We start from the raw sequence: 20,899 nt of genomic DNA on the forward strand, positions 1-20,899 counted from the left end.
TTTGCAGGGTGGTCAGTACAAGCTTCAGCAACTGCCTAGGCCCTGAATGTGTCTGTGATGTTGGAGGGAGTAGGGAGAGAGCAGATAACTTTGGCACGGTGCAGCAAGTCTTTTGCAACTTACTGAGATATCGAGCTTGCGACAGTCCCTCACTTTGATAATGCAATAGCGAGATGCTGGCTGTCCAGTCTCCTGAGATACTTTCCAGCAAAAACAAGTCTTCACTCCTTTGACTTTACTAGAGTCAGGTTTTTATGTCACGTTAAAACAGGGTAGTTTTTGGTCTTGTCACAGCTTAATACATCTTCTGATTTGGAAAAGTTTCTGCTTTGGCTATGTTTATTTTTACACAGGTTTCTATTGTTGGCTTGCACGTTAACCAGTGGCTATTACTCTAAACTATGGATTCACCCCATAAGAGCCTCTGATTTTGTTATACCTGTGATAGATAGATTATAAGGATTTTAAATTCCATGTTTCAGGTAAAGCAGAAATGTGGGAGTTCACTGTAACAACTGATTGCTTCATGGAAATGCTTACTAGTAATAATACTATAATCAGGATTATTTTGTGTAAGTATAATTGGCACTGCTGCACTTTGCCAAAATTTCCGGTATGATAGAGAGTTGGTGTCACAGCCTTGAGAAAGATAAAGGAGGGGGTTGTATTTTAAATATATGCAAAACTGTAAATGAGGTAAGGCATTCAGAAAAGGGAATGCCTTTACGTGAAAATAAGTTTGAGGGGAAAATTGGTAAGTACACCATGGTAAGTGGCTTCTGATTAGGTCATATAAGGAAAAAATTAGATCTCTTCCAAGTTTTACTACTTATTTTACAAGTCTAATTTTTCCCCCTTTCTCCCAGCTGTGCCGTAGAAAATAGGCTCCTCAAACTGGCCTTACTGTTGTTAATTTTCAGTAATTTTACTTTTTTAATTTTGTGTCAGTGTTCAGGTTCATTATAATGCAAATAAGAATTCAAATTATATTTACTATATAAATATTGGACTGAAATTCCAATTTGAATTCTAAGACTCAGTTTTTACTGATACTTAATTTGAATTCAGCTACTCCTGGTTATCTATAGTTCAAGTTAAAACAGACATTTTTTCTGTTCAAACTAGACTTTACAAAGATTCTTCTTTGTTCCTCCTTGATTTTCAGTCTAAAATGTTTAGGTGATCTACCTTAATAAAAACATTCTGCTAGATTCTCAAGATGATAGGGAAAATAGTGATGTAACTCAACGTACTATAATTAACAGAATAAATATATAGAGAGAATTTTATATAGTAATTGTCATTGATCTTCTCTTGACTAAAAATATGTGAGGACATTTAAAACTTAATTTAGGTATTTGGCTCTACTTTTTTTAGAATTGCTTATTGTATGTGTAGTTGCATTATTGCAGGTTTGAGAGGGCCATTTAATCCTTACACAACAGAACATGTGAAAGAATACTGCAAATTTTTTTTTATAGGATAAAGGCTTGTGATTAATGAAGCATTTTATTATAAACAGTATCTTCAAATGAATATATTTTGTTCAAAAAAGATAAGAGTAATGATTATCTTGCATTTATTCTTTACAGTAAAGATTAGACTTTTTCTTCCAACTATTGCTGGGGCTCTGAGCAACCTGATCTTGTTGAAGATGTCCCTGCTCATTGCAGGGGGGTTGGACTAGATGGCCTTCAAAGGTCCCTTCCAACCCAAACTATTCTATGATTCCAGGGTTCTATTATGCCACACAAGTATATGGCAGTTAGGGTGTTTTGAAGTGGGGTGTGTGACACTTGCATAGTTGTATTATGAATTGTGGTACTTTTGTAAAATGCTCATATTCTCATATTCCCACATTATTTTTTAAAAAGGCATTAAGTGATTGATAGAATTGAAATAAAAGGTTTAAATTGGTTTAAGAATAATGGCCAATCTGTGTATGGATTCTGTATAGCTTATACTATATTTAAGCATGTCAATTCTATGAGGATCAGGTAGCCTCCCTTTATTTTATGGTAATGTTCCAAAGAGCTGCTTTTACTATCTGACTAAGAAAGTGAATCACAGCTTTATCAATAAATTAGTGAAATTACACTTCTATTGAGAAACTGTTGACTTACATTTTTTATTTTTTCTCTTGTAAGTTGCAATTCAGTGTCTGGAGACTGTGTTTAAAATTAACCTGGAAGATACTCATCTTGCACCTCCACAGCATTTGATAGAAATGTTCACAAATTCTTTTCACAAGGTAAGAATTTAACTTTGATTTTACAGTTACTCTGCCAATATGTGCTATTTCATATTGTATACACAACCTTAAAGTGCTGTATAGGTCAAAACAATGTGGAAACTTACGGAAAACTTGTGAAATTTCCATAAAAGCTAGCAGAATGAGAATCTTTTGGGACAGTGGGAGGAATTCATTTCAGCTAGACAAGAACAATTCCATATAGAAAATTACTGAACAGTGGATGTCTGATGCTCACTTGAAGGATTTTATCATTCAGTTAAGCTTTTTGCAATTCCCAGAGATAAATGTCTGCAAAGTGCTTGAGGTCATTAGCAGTTTGCTGATGCTTCTTGCTCCCTTCTGGAAATAATTTAGTTGTTCAGTTTTAAAAACAAGTCCATGAACACTAACCTTAAAATGAGAACTTCAAAAATGTGTACTAATTATGTGTGTTATCTGGGATCCCTAGTCAACAAGCACAGCAACCACCAGGATGGCAAATAGGAGAGTCAGAAGTAAGAAGACCAAGACTGTAGAGATATATCAGCAATCTTCCCCTTGACTTCCTTAAAATGGGTGGTGAGCCAGTTTTTTTTAGCACTAGAAAGCAAGCAGTCTTTCTCTTCTAAGCATACTTTAGTGTTGTTTAGTTCTTTCATATTTCTTGTGCACTACAGAAGGTCTGGTTGCTGCCCAGGATGAAGGAAGTTTTAATAAAACAGGGCTTACTTTTTAATAAAAAAAATCTTGGTTTGTTTACATACAGAATGACTTGCTGCCTCTCTCAGATTCATTACCAGAGGATGTTGAAAAGGCTGACCAACTGAAGGATGAAGGTTTGTAATAAACATAGGAATGAACATCTAGGGCTTTTGTTAAGATTTTTGGGTTATCATGGATAGTGATAGTATAGCAGCTGGGCAACACACGCCCCACACAAAAACTTAAGCTTATATATTCTCTGGTGGTTGGTATGTTGTAAGAGGGCTAAGTGATTTGCTCCATCTGGGGTTTAAGAAAATACAGTCTATTCTCTCCCTGGCACAGAGATTGCTTAAAAACTAACAGATAACACATGAAGTCCTGGGTAACATTCCTGAGTAGTAGAAGCTTTAAAGAATGAACAGTTATTGTTTGGTATTTTGTAGATTTCTCTGTCTGTCCATTGAATTTCTATGTAAGTTTCTACTTTATATTGAAAAGGTTATGTGATGTCAAGGATTATGTGCTAGCTGAATACTAAAACATTGGTAAAAAGCTGATCCAGCTGAAGCCAATGGAAAAATTCTTGTGAATTATTAGTGTTACTATTTCACATATGTGAAATAATTTGTGTGCTCTATAAAAATCACAGGAAAGCCAGTTGTTTAATTTCCCTTTGATAGATGTTATTGCTGTTACATGAGGAAAAGCAGCTGTACCATAGAAGTCTTCACTAATGCTACCTAAGGAGGAATGCATTTCATTTCCATCCAAAAAAAAAGAGGGGAAAAAAAGGCAGCATGTAGCACTGCTAATTGATATGAATTGTCATCAGAGGGATTGATGCTGTATAAATTACATTTTTTAATGACCTGTTGAGTTTTCAAATATTTCAGCTATGTGTCTGACAGACAACATAGCTATATGTCATATAGATATGTTGTCTGTATTGTTGTATATATAGATATATCTATATATGACATATCTATATGAGATATATAGATATGTCATGCATGGCATATTTATATGTCATATATATCTCTATGTAGATATATAGATACACATATATATATGTCATATAGATATATATCTATATGACATATAGATATGTCATATCTCTATCAGATATGTCAGATACATGTTTATAGAAAAAACAAGGAGGTTTCTAATTGCAAGGCAGATATAATCCTCTCAAAAATTTCAGGATAATTATATGGAAAAAGTTCTACTGTTTTTGAGAATTATTTCCGTGTCTGTCTTGTCTTAGAACTGGTAATCTGTAATCATGAATGGAGTTCATTACTGACTTGGAAAGTGAGTTTTCCTAATTTTTGAAGTTGCTCATTAGCTGTTTAATTCTAAGGGTAAGAGCTCAAACAAGGTTAGGTCACAAGTGAAAATTAGTTTCTAAGTTGTAACATACCTGCTGTGCATGCTGGCTTTTCATTTTTCTGTCTGTTACTGCCAGCTCATGGAAAGTGAAGAATACCTGTAGTATGGTTATTGGACTGTAGGGATGTCCAGCATTTTCCAGGTGTGGGTGTGATAGCAATGCCTGTTTTATATCTGTGACTTCTGTCTTGTCATCTGTCAGCCCACAGGGATTTGTGAAACAGACTGAGGAAATGTGTGAGGAAAACTGTGCTATATGTTAGTCTTTGTGTGGTGTTACTAAAGCAATTCCATGTCTCTACTGAAAAAAATTAGATCTAAACATCTGAAATGCCTCTGGTTAATTTCCCATAATAAAATTAAAACTTCCTGTACTGTTTTCTAATGCTGCTCTGTCATATTGATCCTCCTCATTTTCACACATGTATTATCTGTTACCACTGTCATGCTTTTCATTTATGAATATTTTCTGCCCTGAGTTAGGGAGATAAATTGGATAACTTGGGGAAGTCCATTTGACCCATATCTTCTGTAATACTGTAATTCTATAACTCTGTCATTTCCTCATTTCTCTCTGTATGCCCCTACCAATCGAGTAATTTCCCACACCTTCATGGCCACCAGCCTGCTCCTACTCTGCTCTCAAACCAGACCTAGTAACTGTAGAAACTGGCTAATGAATGGCAAAACAAAATCACGTAGCTGAGCTTTCTTTCTTGGTGGTTATAAAACCAGGAAGTAATATACCCTCCAGACTAGTAAATATTTGAATTTAAATATTTACTTGCCTACCCTTGTATATCACTTGACACTTTGGCTTAATATGAGCTATGTAAGAGCACAGATGATGTGCAGGGTTGTATAGTGTAACAGTGGCTTGATCCTAAAAAGATCTGGGTATTACCACAGCATAAATTATAACAAGAGGTAGTATTTTTGTTATAGAGGACACACATTCAAAAGTATAGCCATTTGTGGTCTTGTTTTTTGTCTTAAGAATTTTTGTCTGGCATTAAGATAAGATATTACAGTTGCTTTTTCTTTTGACCTGAATTGCTTAATCTCAACAGAAATAGTAGGTCTAGCTGTTTTTCTGTTTTCCTTTAACTGATTTTGAGTTGGAGCGAGAGAGCAAGAAAGGTACACACTGATACTAGTTTCAACATAACTCTGTACCCCAGGTCATCTTTAGTTCAGAGCAGTATCAGAAATTCCAACTTTGATAGTCATTGATGGCAGTTTTGTTTAGAGAAATGTTAACTGCTACAATCTCATTGTGTGCAGCTAACTTGCAAGTCTTCTATCTGACCACAGGTTTTAGTGTACAGACCTTTACCTTAGATCAAAGGACAGGTGTAAGATGGTGGGCCTGTAGAAATGAGACAGGTATGGTTACATTCTGTGTGTATTTTGAAGGTATACATGCAATTACAGTTTCAGTTTGCAGCAGCAAACTGGCAGCAGTTACTGACTATGATTACAGTCTAGTATATCACTGCTGGGAAGAGGTGATTTTGTACTACCTTAATGATATTTAGTTACTTAAATCTGGTTTTGTTTATGAAGCTCTCATGTTCACAAATAAATGCAAGTATAGTTGTTTTCAGTTAGTACAGGCACCTAGAACTGCTTGCTCCACAGTCTTTTACTTTCTATCAGAGATAAAATGTTGCACTGACTGAACTTTTCCAGCCTTTGTTTATGCAGTTACCTACATCTGTAGTAACATGTTGATCTATCCCTTCTTGCGCTTATTTTGAGAGAGGATTGAGATACTTTGCCAAAATACAAGAAAGTCAGTGTAAGTCTATAATTTTCCTGAAAATTTCTTGACATTTCTGGGAAACCAAGGCTTCTGTAGGATCTAGCAGGCCAAAGATCTGTACTTGCAGGACCAGGGACAACTCATGCTTGGGCACTCAGAACTAGGACTTTTTCTCTACTATTCTGTCACCGGGAAAGAAAGAAACTACCAGGACTGCCAAGAATGCGTAAGGTATCTTTTGTTTTGAAAGACCTTACTCCAGAATTTTCTTTCTATAGAGAAGTTGTATTTCTCTAGTTTTTTCACTTCATTAAAAAACATGAAATATGAAACTTCCTTATAGAGTAGAAGTTCTGAGCTTTGTTGGTGGGAAATGTTACCTCTGAATTATTTTAGATTGCCTGTGCTATTCACACTTTTCATTATCTTAATGAATGAAGTATGTGGCGTCACAGAAGTGGTGTTTATGTGCTTATTTTTGCTTTTGTTTGATTATCAGTGTTATGTGGATAGTTTCAAGCAAGCTGTTGGGACGTGTGAGAGAAGGAGACCAAAAAGAATTAACATATAGGGTATTGGATTGTGAGGCTTGCAAAGATAGTTAACTGAGGCTGATAAAACTACATTAGAGTGGAACTGCAATTACAATTACACATCTCAACAAAGTGACCTTTGCTTAACAATAGAAACTAGCTGGAAAGTATGAAATAGCAAGATGAGAAGGAGAAGATTTATGTAGTGGACTACAATGTACATAATAAACCTTGCAGATATAGTAGATATTTCTATGTGCATTATTCCATGCCAATTCTGTTTAAAAGAGTGTATCTCAAAAAAGTGCAGTCATAACTACCTTATGTAGATGCTATAATGTGTTTGCTCTATTTCTTTCATACATAGCACTGTATCTCTTAACTACTTAAGAGCTTTTTATAATTTGTTTCAGGTAATAATCATATGAAAGAAGAAAATTATGGTGCTGCAGTGGATTGTTATACTAGGGCTATAGAACTGGATCCAAACAATGCAGTCTATTACTGTAACAGGTAAAAACAAAATAATACGTACTTTTCATTCCCGAAGTTCATTAACATTATTTTAAAGATAAATTATGATGTAGATCAAAACAACATGAGGCTAGAAACCCTCACTATTCAGAAATGTATCATGTTAAATTTGTAAAAGATCCTAAAGCAAGCATGACGTTGTTCAGCATATCTGTATCAGTTAAAGGTGTAATATGGGCTTACAAATTACTTGTGACACTTGAGATCAGGTTTTGTTAAGTTAGGTTGTCTATATTAAATCATAACATAGGCTGAGACTCCCAGTGTGCTGAGCATTAAGAGCCTTTTTTCCGGGTGGTCTAGTGACTCAGCTGCCATCTCTATCTCCCCTAGTATTGACTTTCCCTGGAAGAAATATCATCAGTGTGGGGTCATCATCATAATTTTTGAGATTTCAAGCATTGCATAAATACTCTGCATTTTTATGCCTGACTTGTTGAAAAATAACAAGGCTGTTGCTGTAGCTTCATTGTATAATCTAGTCTTCACCATAGTGAAGACATAGTGACGTGGGAGCAGGTGAAGTCTGGAAGGGCATGTTAACCCGGTAGCAGAAGTATGCTCTTTCAGTATACTTCCCGGAAGACCAGCATAGGAGCAAAGGCCATATACTCTATGAGCCCTGCTGGAACTAGCCTGCCTCTAAAGCCACCCTGCTCTACACTCTTCAGTGCCTCTGTTACCAGAAGGATATATTAACTTAAGTGCTGTCAAGCACTTGTTGTGGCACCGTACCCAGTGGATTTTTCTGTTTTTGGAGCTGTGCTTCCATTATTCTCGAGTTTACCTTGTGATAAATACAGGTGAAAGATTCAGCGTTTCATGGCAAGCATAAAGTGAAAGGAAATACACAGTTTGCTAATATTTTACATCTTTAAGATGGTAGTTCAAAGTGTAAATCATCCTTTTTCCTTGAGAAAACAGATCACATGAATGACTTGAGGTATAAAATGGAAATACAAGACCAAATTCAAAAGCCTCCCAGATATCACTGAAAGTTTCCTCAGAATAATGGCTTAAGCACCAAATCTGTAATTGGCAAGAGTAGAAATACTTCACTCTGTGTGTTACATCATCATATACCGTATTTGAGAGGACCAAAATAAATCTTCATGTCAGTAAGCACAGTACTATGTGAAGTTATTTAAAAGAAGACATGCAGTTGCTTGGAGTTTTGTGGGTGATGCAGTATTTGAATAAATATAGGCCTTACTCTTATCTTTCTTAAGCTAGCTTGGGAGCAGTGGAGATGTATTGCCTGCAATAATACTGCTTTTTAATCACGACAGTGAGAAAATGAGAGAACTGAGATGCCCTCAAAGTTTTAACTGGCCATATGAATTTTTTGTAAATATGGAAAAAACATGTTCTGTTCAAACACACGAGAGACTAAGCATTGTCCCCAGCTTTTATTCATGTACCTTCACTGGCATCTATGGAGTTGGACAACTGTTAAATATTTCAAAAAGAACAGTCTAAATATGTAAAATATATAAGTAGTCCCATTCAGAAAAGTTTTTAATCAAAGTCAGAAAAAAACATGCAATTTGGGGGTTATCACAGGAGAAAGGATTGAATATAGTAGTGATTGTAGCATCTAGCATTCCTAATAAAAAAGAATAATGCTTTATGCAATGGAAATATTGTTATTTCTGCTGTAGTTTTTTAATCAAGGAAGATAGAGTGTTTTGACACCTTTCAAACTGGGGAAGTTTTGATTATTAATTTGTTCCAATGTCGGTTTTAATTTGGGCAAGTCTTTAATCTTACTGTATAAATGTCCACGACATTTAGTATTTTCTGGTATAGAGATGCAATTGTAATTTAGCAATTCAGAGATTATTGAGAAATGTTATCCTGATGTATCTGCAAGCATAAGTTGTCTGCTAAAAAACTGAGCAGGGAAAAATCACAGCATTCCTTTGAGCAGCAGTAAGACCACACTTCTTGGTGGAAAATGCCAGCTATATAAAATACTTCATCTTAATGATGTTATATAAACTACTACTTAAGAGTTTCACTTCTTGTAATAGGTTTTATGATTTATTTTGTGCATAATCCTGTGCTCTAAACAGGATCTAAAACAGTTCCTCAGAATTATTTATTGTGTCCTCAAAGGCTAGTGTGTGTTCTCCAAAGCCCTAGTCTAGCAGTGCACTTAAACACGTACTTAATTCAGAACATTTGCTTGTCCTACTTAATTGAGGAAAGCTGAGGCATTGCCTAAACAGTGAATGAAAAGTCAGTAAGATTAAACAAGTCTAAAGTTTGTCATGGACATGTGAATATCTAAGCTTGGGTTTTTTTCTTTATTGATTTTTGACAAAGCTCTCTCCCTTCTCTCCCATCTTCCTTTTAGGGCTGCTGCTCAAAGTAAGCTGAACAAGTACAGTGAAGCAATAAAGGATTGTGAGAGAGCCATAGCAATAGATCCAAAGTACAGCAAAGCATATGGGAGAATGGGGTAAGCTAATACAAATCTGAGTAAACACTGAAAACCCAAGCATAAATCGCCATAGATTTTCTGAAATAAGTGGAGCAAGGTTGTTTTACTTAGCTGACCTTCCTGTTCTGAAAATGTAGCAATTTTCTGAATATGACCCAATCAGGCTGTCAACTTTAAGTTTTATGTATGTGGTTGATCTCAGCACTTTCATGTACGATTTCATCAGTTCGCAAATTTTTTTTCTTTCTGTTTATCAACTTTGCAAATTTAGTTTAGAAAGTCATTATGTTATTTTTTTCTACCTCCTACTTAGTTACAAGTAATCAAAATTATGCAGTTGGAACAGTGAATCTGCTAATGATGCTGTTAGAGAACAGAATCCTAAAATTATTGGGGCTTCATACTAGAAGGAACAGAGGCTTAGTGTTTCTGTTCAATAGCTCTTTGGAAGCAGATATTTTAGCAAGACTAAACTACGTCTCTCTGGTAGTTTTTCTCAGTCATGTCTGAGAGATTAACAGTATAGCCTCTTTAGGCTGTGGGTCTGATTAAGTGCTATCTGAAAAAAATGTCAGGAATGTTCTGAATGGGATATTTACTTGAGTGAAGGGACATTTTTTCAAGATGTGTAGCTTTGCATTTTCAATAATCAAACATGTTGTGGGTGTGACCTGAATGCTGTATAAGGCTTTTGAGGTTGTATCTATTCTTAGTAAATTAAAAAATGCCTGAGATTGTTCATTGGGTCAGCTGGCACAAAATGGCCCATGTCCATGTTACTAAGATCTAGTTTGCAGTATGGAGTGGCCACATGCAAGAACTGCCTATTGCTAAATTGTGATGATCTGTGTTAAATTCTGAACCATGCCCCAAAATTGTCTGGGATAATGTTTGTTTGCCTGGGACAAAACCATGCCAGGGGGCATTTATTTAAGATGATGGCATTCTATCACTTGAAAACTTTCCATGATACAGTTTATTTTGCTAAAACAAATGTAGCATGACTTTTGAGATGATTAATTCACTTTGGCATTTTAGGGACTGTTGAATTGGTTTTGTCCTCTTTAGATCATTTCTTCATATAGCACAATCTGAGATCTCTAATTGGAAATTAGAGGTTATTTTAGAGTTTTGTGTGTAAGATCAGTGTACCTTTTGATACACAATGTAAGTGGATCATTCTCGGGCAATCAAGCTGCTCTTTTTTTGATTGTATGGTTGTTTTGATAGCAGATATATTTTGAGCTACAAGCCATTGCTTAACTTACCAGATGGATATAATAATACATTTGGCATAGGCTGAATGAGAAAACAGTGCTTTTTTAGAAATAACTGAAAAAACCCCAAGTGCAGAAACCACCTTCTCAACAAAAAATCCTTATAAGAAAGCTGTGTTTTCTGCAGGATCTGACAGAAACTGGTTGTAGGTCATAGAAAGATGCAGAAGTGCCACAGAAATAAGCAGAGATGGGAGCCATGTAGACAGTTAAAGTGAGATTTCCAGCATGACCCTGAGAGAGTACTTGTCTGGGTAGGAATTGTGAGCAAAGAAACTGTTGCCTGCTATTTTGACTTGTACTGTGTTCCAAGAAGCCAAATTTTACATACTTTCTCTGTAAAAAAACACGATTGCATCACAGAAACACCAGATTACATTTCTTGTCTGGTCAGAAACTATTTTGGCAAGTTAATGGGCCAAAAGGGAGAATGTTTTTTATGGCAGTAACTGTGTTAAGAGAGAAAACATCAATATTGCGTGGGTTCATCCAGAAGCATTACTGGAAAATCCTGGAGTTTCATACCATTATTAAGTTCATCATCACTGAGTAATGACTGTCGCTGATGTATCTAACACACTGAGCTCTCTTGCCCGAGATAAAAGACTACGTCTGTTAGTGAGCATTAGCACAGGCTTATCAACCCAGTCTGTGTAGCTCAGCACATACCAAAGGGTGACTGGAGTACTAAATAGCTGAATGTGGGTTACACAGTTCTTTCACAAAATACAGAACAGATCAGTTTAGCTTTGTGATCAGTATAAATTGAAAATACTTAGAATTGAAACTACAACCAGGTGGACTTCTGGACAATCATCAAAGACAGATGATTGCCTCATCACTGGAAGTGTTCAAGGCCAGGTTGGATGGGGCTTTGAGCAACCTAGTGTAGTGGAAGGAGCCCCTGCCCATGGCAGGGGGGTTGGAACTAAATGATCTTTAAGGTTCCTTCCAACCCAAACCACTCTGTGATTCTGTCATGTTTGGAATGTAGCAGCTAATGGAATTTAAAAAGAAATACCGTTTCAAAAGTAACAGATCTATCCTGTGCTCTCCTGAGCTGCTAGAGAAGAATAATTTTCAAAACATTAAGCAGACTTTCCTGATACAAGGGTTTCTTCCAGCATCTTACAGATGCTACTACTATCCTGTGTAACCCATTTGTCAAGCTGTTGAAGTAGAAGATCTGAAAGGTGAACCTTGCACTGATCCTAAGACAAAGATCTATTATGCTGAAACTTGTGGTTCCAGTATTTGGTTTGTTGATGCTGCAGAACTCATGTTAAAAGTATCTTCACCCTACTTACCAATGTACCCTTCTAAATAATCTCTTGGATCAAAAGGACTGGAAGAAACAGAGCGATTCCTGAGCTTATGCAAAAAATCATGGATGCTGGATCTCTTATGCTCTCAAATACAGACTAAATCACTTGATGATGCCAAGGAGGTTTTAATGAAACTTGCATATATATGGAACAGACAATGCAAGATGAGCTCTTGAAGGATCATCTCTTCTGCAAAAACAAGTACTTGCACTAAGCAGTAGTAGCACAATAGGAAAACTTACTTTAACTTAGTGCTCCAGCTAAAAATTAGTTGTGAGATACTGTTTTACTTGGAAGAGAAAATGTATCATTATCTTTTGATGGTCACTTATGTTCTACCCAAGATTTCTTTATTTCACATTAGGTTGGCTCTGACCTCAGTGAATAAATATGAAGAAGCAGTTACCAGTTACCAAAAAGCACTGGATCTTGATCCAGAGAATGACTCTTATAAGTCAAATTTGAAAATAGCAGAACAGAAACTCAGAGACGTGTCCAGTCCTGTAAGTTAGCTCTGTATCTATTTATTTACAGTGGTTTTAACTGGAATTTTGTAGTTAAACTTACCTTCAATTGCTATTTGTTTGTAGACTGGAACTGGACTGAGTTTTGACATGGCAAGCTTGATAAACAATCCTGCCTTCATTAGTATGGTGAGTATATTTCAAGCTTTACATTATACTGCTTTTAAAAATGAAGTTTTAAGAACAGCTTTTGTTTAATAACAGGTGGAATTTTAATGCTTATTATAATGGCAATGGTTTCATTATACTGAATTTAAACTTTTCTAAGTCATTTTACACTCAAAACAAGAAGTGAAGCATAGATCTCCTATAATGCCTGTCTTATTTCCAATTGATTGTATCTTATGAACAATGTGCATAGATTAGTTATGCTGTTCATAGATGGCATGATATTAAAACACTTGTCAGCAGCATGGTGAAAATTTCTTTTCTGTTCTCCATATAGCAGTTGAATACAAAGAAGTCACGTCTTAAGAGAATAGCAGTTGATTCAGATGCAGTCTACTCAAGACTAAAGTAACTCTGCTTGGGGAGAACTACCCAAGAGACCTTTCTCTTCTTACATTTTCAAATTATCCCTGACATTCTTAAGTGTGCAAAGCTTCATGAGATCTGCAAACAATGACTATAAATAACATATAGTGCATTCCTTTACTTGTAGTACAATGGCAAATTGTGGTTTTGTCCCTCAGTAGTTTTTTTCTCCAGGCCTGTCTTCTTAGCTAAACGGTATTAACTTTGAAGAATGGAATGCAAAAAATACTTACTTCCTTTGAGAAGGCATTTAAAAATTTATTGCCCCTCTGGTAGCTTCATTAGGACAGGACATTTCAACCAGTGCTTCCATATGGAAATGCAAAGCATGCAAGAGAGTTCAATACATCTGGTCTGCTACTATGGTGCAAATAATAGAGAAAACAGGCAAGAAAGAAGTGACCAAGTTCCCTGATGGTTGTAGTGATTAAATAGCATTGGAACCCTGTGTACCACTTCACTGGCCACATGACTCAGTCTGCATCTGTCTAGAATCAAAGATGTACTCTTCAATATGGAGCTAACTATGGGGAAAGGTCCCAGAAGATGCCTGGTCAAGTGGATAGAACAGAGGGCATTCAGCCAGGAACAAATGAATTATTTTCCTGTGGTGTAGTTTTTTGTTTTGTTTTGAAGGAAGAAAATTGACTGTCTGACCTTAAGAAAGTTACTTCTAGCCTCCATTTTGGGCCCCTAACCTAGATCAGACTTGTTACTGATGGAAGAAAGAAAATAAAAAATCCTATGCTACCCATAGAATTGACCTGAATTTGACATTTTATATGCAACTGTAGACTAGAGAAAACGTATTTTTGAAATATATATATGGAGATATATTGATCAATAAAATGAATAAAATGTATATATATGGTTTTGAACAAGCAGATACTGCATTGTGCCTATTGGTCTAGTATTCATTCAGACATTTATTTCTGTAGGAATTATGTTGCTAACTTTAAAACATCACCTGGTTTATTCTATAGTATCCAGTATCTAGTATATAGTCCATATACACCCTTACACTCTGGTAAAGACAATATAATTTTTGAGGTATCGTAGGAATGAGAAATTTAAGTAACCTCATGCTTACTACAAAGTAAGAAGATAGGCAATTACTACAGAAGATAAATATTACCACAGAACCATGCTACAAAGTAAGTCCACGCTCCAGTTTACTCTGCAGTAGTTTCTTGCTGTAATCTTAACAGTTTATGCCCAGTAGTAATAGTAGTTGCAAAACTGATTTATCCAGGCTGGGAATCAACAAACTACAGACCTTTCTCCAAAACCACAATAGAAAACCTTTGTCCTTCGAAGGCTTAAGGTTGTTTGTTTTTTCTAAGTTTTCTGTTACTGGGTTTTTATGTTTAATGTTGTCTTGTCATATTTTTCATGTCTGAATCTGTAACCAGCATTTTTTATCTAACATGTAACAAATTGTCTCAGCTTGCCACCCTTGAAATATGTTCCTATAATGATTCTTTTTGCTGGGAACCATGCAGCTCTGTCTGCATAAACTTAGCTTAATTTTGTAGTAAAACACAGGATACAGCCTGTGCTTTTGTTGTTGTGGGGTTTTTTTTACACTTCTTCCTCAGCGATGCCTAAGTAGTAAATGTGTTATAATTTCAGCTATGTATTGTCTATTCTAGGCAGCAAGCTTAATGCAGAATCCTCAAGTTCAACAATTGTAAGTATTAAAATGGAGTACCATTGAAACAAGTGTCTTCAGGTGTTTGAATTAGTAAGAGAAAAAGTGGATAGTACTGTATTCCTGAAAATGTAATTTTGTATTTGCTTATTGTAAGTAAAACAACTGCAGGTTCTTCCTCTTGCAGCTTATTTCCTCCCAGCAATTCAAAAAAGAACTATGGTTTATTGCTTACTGTAAAGGTCCCTGCATACCCCAATGCCAACACTGTGCTAACTGTTCCAGGATGTCCGGGATGATGTCAAATGCCATTGGTGGTCCTGCTGCAGGTGTTGGTGGCCTGTCAGATTTGTCCAGCCTGATCCATGCGTAAGTGTTATGAATTGCATTGTTTTTAACTGTTATATTTGTAGAAGTATCATTGTGCAACATCTATTTAAAACGGATAGTGTCAAGCCAATAATACTGTGGCCTCTCCCCATTGTATGCCTGATTATTATTAAAACTAAGAACTTGAAGACTTGTTTTCCACTATCTTTTTTGTTTGCTTTGTACATTTTCATCAGTTGGAGTGACTAAACTGTGTGCTCAGTTTCATGTTCTAGTTCTTATGCTTTCTCATACTCAAACTTTTAGCTTACTTTCTAAATGCCACTTATTAAAAATGCTCCTTTAAACCTTAAAGTACTCCTACACGTGCTTTCAAATTGTCTTGATAAATTTACTACCCAAGATCCCAGACACTAGTTAGAAAAGCTACAGATTTACTTAGCACAGGTTGCAACAAGTTCTGCTCTGGCATCCCTCGATTTAGACTAGGAAAACTTCACGGAACTCAGTATAATGAGGAGTAGCTCTTACAAAAAACAGGACCCAAGCCTTTTAGAGTATAATAATGCTAATCCATCTGCAGAGTCTGCACAAAAACATGTAATTTGCTTATATGCAAGACCGCTTAAAGAGGTCTTAAGCCATTTTTAAGTTTCACACCTTCAAGGCAGAAGTAATTTATAATTCACATCACAGACAGGAACGTACCCCCACAAAATCAAGGGCTGTTTTCATAAAATACATGTGCTACACCTAGATCTGTGGAAATGGTGGCTTTCCTTCAACCTGCACTGTGGTTTAAAGGAGTCTTGATAATTTGTTACTTGGGCAAAATGCAGAAGTTACAGAGAAGCCATGCCAGGCTACTCATCAAGTAATGTGTTTTACTTACTTGCTTTTTCTAGAAAATCAGTGTTGTGCTCATCTTTCACATGGAACTAATCTCACCTATTAATTTAACTCAAGCTACACTTCTGGAAATGGATCTGTCATTACTTCAGTCATATAAGACATAAAGGTGCAGTCGTATGCTTGCTTTCTACTAATGACGTCTTGCTCACAAGTACGCATTGGCAGCTGCACACTGCATTTCTAGAAAAACTAATATAAGGTTGCACTTCAACTACAAGACTAGTTATCTTAAACAACTAGAACAGATCCTCTAAAAACGAAGGGAACAAATCACTGCAGCAGATTTGTTCCTAAATTTTAGTTTTACCAAGTAAGGTAATACTTTTTCTTCCATGTTACCAAGTAGAATAATAGTCCTGAAAAATGAAAATGAAGATCTGAGGATAATCCTGTTTGGAGGGACTTGAACTTTAACTGGATAAAATCGTAATAATACAGATAATCTTGATTAAGATTATACAGCAAGTTATCTTTAGATAGAACTTTCATATAATGCACCTTTCCGTTGTATTAGGATATCCTGTTTCCTTACAAATGCTGCTTGTCAGTTTTTTCATTTCTTGACTTAAAACTGTTCAACACAGGGGGCAGCAGTTTGCACAACAGATACAGCAGCAGAATCCAGAGCTCATAGAGCAACTGAGAAATCATGTCCGGAGCAGATCTTTCAGTGGCAGCACTGAAGAGCATTCCTGACTTAAAGGAGGCATGTGAATTGGAATGGTATATAACCCCAAAATGCATACCATAGTTAGTAGCAAAAGCACCATTGTAACTCTTCTGCTTGAATAGAAGACAGAAAACTCTTTGTGCGTGTTTGCAAACAAGAATAAATCTGTTAAACAGATCTACTGCACATAACTTGGAACATATTGTTTATGTATAGTTACTCCTCTGAAAATTAATACACTAAATAGGTGGTTTATTAAAATCCCTAAGTACATATCCTTTTTGGTATGTGCATTAGATTGATCTCCAGGGCTACTGAGTGGGGAGGAGTTTTGTAGTGGGCTGATCTTGTGTAACAGCTTAATTCTAAAATCCTAGTGTAAAAGGCGTGTTAATCTTATGGTGAAAATTATTGCAGTACTCCCTGTCAAATATTTAAACAGTAGATCCATCTGATGTGCTCTTTTATAATGAGCATAAATCAGTGTTGGAGTATGGAGTGTACTTCAGACTAATGCTTGAAAAGTCTGTTGCTTCAAGCCTGGGGAGGAGCTGTCATTAGTAATATGAAATACTTTTCAGCTTCGTTCGGCAGGAGGGAGGGTGATGACTGAAACGGAACTTGGCTTGTGAAAGACTATTAAGTTCTAAGCTTTTCTACTGTCATGTATACCCTCAAATAATGATGGTAGCCCTGGAGGTCAGCATTATGGCACTGTTTTCCTAGGCATGGCAAACTGTATTACATTCCATATGTATGCAGTATTTAACATAAGCTTAAAATTCTTAACTGTAATAAGCTAAAACTGATCCTGTGACTGTACAAGTAACTAGTACTGAAAATTTATCAAAAAATAACTGTATAAGAAAGAAGGATTCTCTTTCTATTCTTGTGTGTTAAATCACAAGCTTAAACAATTAAGGATTTTTAAGTTTCATTACACATATCTATCTTAAGTGACAATTATATGGCCAAGTTAAAGATTTTTCCACTATATTACTTCTGTTCCTACCCTGGCTTTTCTTGCTCAGTTAATCTTACTCTTTCAGAAACCACTGCTTTTCTGTATTTTTATTATGATAACATTTTTTATTCTGCTTACTGTTGACACTGCTTTCTGGTACAAGGTACACTTGTTTTTACTCCAGGGAGTTCTCAACACTCACGCTTTCCTCTGTATCAAAACTAGTTTAAGGACCCTGCTTTAAGACAAAGTGACCTTTTCTGGCCAGTTGAGTGGAGAAGGTATGTGGAGGAGTAACAATAGACTCCCAAATGGAGAAATACACAGGAACTCCTGAACCTACAGACATTGTATCTGATTCATCTTGTGGTCAAGAAAAGAGCACCTCAGGTAGAAACAAATGCCAAATTTGGGGCTAAGTCATGTACTTTACTCTTAACAAATGCTAGTTATGCATCTATTGTATGAGTCTTCCCCTACTAAAACAGGGGAGGAATACAGCTGGATCCAAGGAGAAATGAAAAGAATGGAAGAAAACACAAAACCAGGAAATCTGTATTACCATCTGTTGAATAAAGAGGTAAAGTTTAATAAAGCAACTTAAACAACTTTAAGACACTTCATACTTTATTCAGTAGGGCTTGCCTACACACAACATTAAAATGCTTTTTAAAATTCTCTGTGGAAAGATGCTGTAGCTGCCTTTTTGATGCTGTAGAGATACCTAAGCTTTACATTAAATACATTTCCAAGTAATAGCTTCTGATTTAACATCTGATGACAAGAAAGTCCCTAACAGGATCTTTTTTCCAGAGGTAGTTCAGATCCTGATTGAATTCAAGAAAACTCCTATTTAAGTTCAGTTACATTTAATAGGACAGGATACCATTTTACAAGAAAGATTGATGGAGGCTGTAGGTGGGCTACAACTACTGTACAAACATTGCTTGGAGTAGTGTGCTGTGTCAGAAGAGAACGTAGGGTATCTCCTGCTAAACTTCACAGTTCCTCTTACTTATATCCTGTATTTTCAAGTGCTCAAAGTGAGTTTTCCTAACTAACTTTGATAAGGGGAACCAGTAAATCCAGGGTGGACTGGACAGTACTGCACTTTCTCTCACACTCAATTTATCCTTATTTTGTGACAGCAATCTTCATGTGGTCAGTTACCTTCGTACTTTAAAACAGAAAGAATATTAATAACCTCTTGAGACTTCCTTAAGAACTACAAAATACGATAATATTCAAAGACTGGCTGTCAAAGTTGTACTGTGAAGTATAAGCCCTATAGCTTACTGGATTTATGGGACAATTATCCCCAAGGTTAAATGTAATGAAGCATTGGTTAATTATCTGAAAACTACTCTCGAAATCATCTTTATAGAGTGATAACTTTCATTCCACATACTACAATATTGTCATGTTTAGGTTTTACTCCAGTACAGGTAATATTTAACCAGAGTATTTATTAGAACATTGATGGCATTAGCTAACCCTTTAAGAATGTGTTATGACTGGCACAATACTTAACTTGTAAACATTCTTTGTTTCTTGTATATTAACAGAAGGGGCTTTATAGCCTAAATAAAAAAAAAAAACAGTGAAACCAGTAACAGAAGCTGTCATTACATGCTTTTCCATTGAAACCAGGAACAAAGAGATTGTTTATACTAAAGTCTCTTTTGCCTTGAATAGGCTGGATTGTTTCAGAATCATGCAATATGTCTTAATCACAGGGTGAGAATGGAATCTTTTCCTGTGTAATAACTGCACTTTTTTTTGCACTAAAATTTTTCATCCTGCTAGAGCAAGTGGTAAACCCCAATCCCCATTAATAGTGCTTTAATTTAAGGTCAATTGCAGTTGATCATTCAACTGAGCAAATATGCATTTAACACCTAATTGGTTTTGTATATGCTGATGGAACAGTAATTATAAGTGTGATAGCTGTTAAAGAAAAGATTTCACACTCAAATTATAAATTCCTGTAACCTGCTGGCATGGAAATACATTCTTCTAATTATGCCTGATCATAAAAACACCTAATGAAATAGCTTAGAAATTGTTTCAGTTGCACTTTCATTTTTTTTGGACAACTAAAATTACTCACGCATACTGAGCAAGAACTAACTTTGCAGCTTTGGATCCATACAGTTTCTGGGCTACAGAAAGTCATACTGGCAAAATGCAACCTGTCTACCATTTATGTATCTCTCCTACCTCTTGTTACCATAGGGTTACATCTTCTTCAATTTGTGTCAGTCTAACTTGAAAATAGATTATAAATAAAGTTATTTACACTTGTGTGGATAGTTGTGGTTTTACTGGTTTAGTTTGTTGATGTATCTAGAGAAACAGGTAAATTGCATTCTTTACCTGCTAATGTTGCTTGCTCTGCATTTTATTAGATGTGTAGGATATAGGTGTTTTTTTCCTGTATGGACTCATTCCCTTTATTTAGTAAGCTGGTCCTAAATTTATCCAATATTTTAAAATTGAATTCTATACTTAGGAAAGCCTTAAGTAAAATACCGTCAAAACTAAGGATGTTAAATGCCAATATGGTAGCTGAGAAATACAGTAAGCCACTGAGTAGAATCTTTAACATTACTTTAACTAGTGTTGAACTAGGACAGCCAGTCACCATTTTCTGTATTGAATGGCTACCTTTAGGTGACCTTTTTCAGCCAAAAATATTTCCATCTTTTGTCAAAAGAAAGCTAGGGAAAAAGTACATTTCAGTGCTTAACCAAGTCCTGAATTCCTTCGTGCAGATGCTTTGGAGAATTTAACCAGGGCAGCCACACAGGGTTTCTCATTTCTTTCTCCTAAAAATCTGCTTAAATGCCTATGGCATGGGAAAAATAATTTGCACCGCCTCAGTTTAACAATAAAAAAAAATGCCTGAGTTCAGCTATTTTAGTTTCCAGTTCCCTGCTAAGTGGGAAGTAACATGTCTGTTCACAGCATGCCCTGTGTTGCAGGGACAGCACAACAAGGCTGCAGCTCACTGGGACAGATCTGCTGTATTACTCCTTTCCAAAGACTGAGATACAACCAGCACATTCTTTGGCTGGTACTCTACTTCCTAGCTGCTAGCCCCTCAA

At 35.9% G+C, this 20,899-nt stretch overlaps 1 protein-coding gene across 1 annotated transcript in view; it reads left to right on the forward strand.

Annotated features, from left to right (window-relative positions):
- Positions 1–17,440, forward strand: part of SGTB (small glutamine-rich tetratricopeptide repeat (TPR)-containing, beta) — a 20,219-nt gene extending 2,779 nt beyond the window's left edge. The window contains exons 2-10 of the mRNA XM_010286428.1: positions 2,148–2,251; positions 3,000–3,069; positions 7,039–7,138; positions 9,519–9,623; positions 12,572–12,710; positions 12,798–12,860; positions 14,918–14,955; positions 15,202–15,285; positions 16,743–17,440. Of these exons, the coding sequence (XP_010284730.1) occupies positions 2,148–2,251; positions 3,000–3,069; positions 7,039–7,138; positions 9,519–9,623; positions 12,572–12,710; positions 12,798–12,860; positions 14,918–14,955; positions 15,202–15,285; positions 16,743–16,854 (815 nt within the window). The 3' untranslated portion in view covers positions 16,855–17,440. The remainder of the gene's footprint in view (positions 1–2,147; positions 2,252–2,999; positions 3,070–7,038; positions 7,139–9,518; positions 9,624–12,571; positions 12,711–12,797; positions 12,861–14,917; positions 14,956–15,201; positions 15,286–16,742) is intronic.
- The last annotated feature ends 3,459 nt before the right edge of the window (positions 17,441–20,899 follow it).

Source organism: Phaethon lepturus, unplaced genomic scaffold (genome assembly GCF_000687285.1).
Source record: "Phaethon lepturus isolate BGI_N335 unplaced genomic scaffold, ASM68728v1 scaffold18414, whole genome shotgun sequence".
In the NCBI taxonomy this organism is placed as follows: domain Eukaryota; kingdom Metazoa; phylum Chordata; class Aves; order Phaethontiformes; family Phaethontidae; genus Phaethon; species Phaethon lepturus.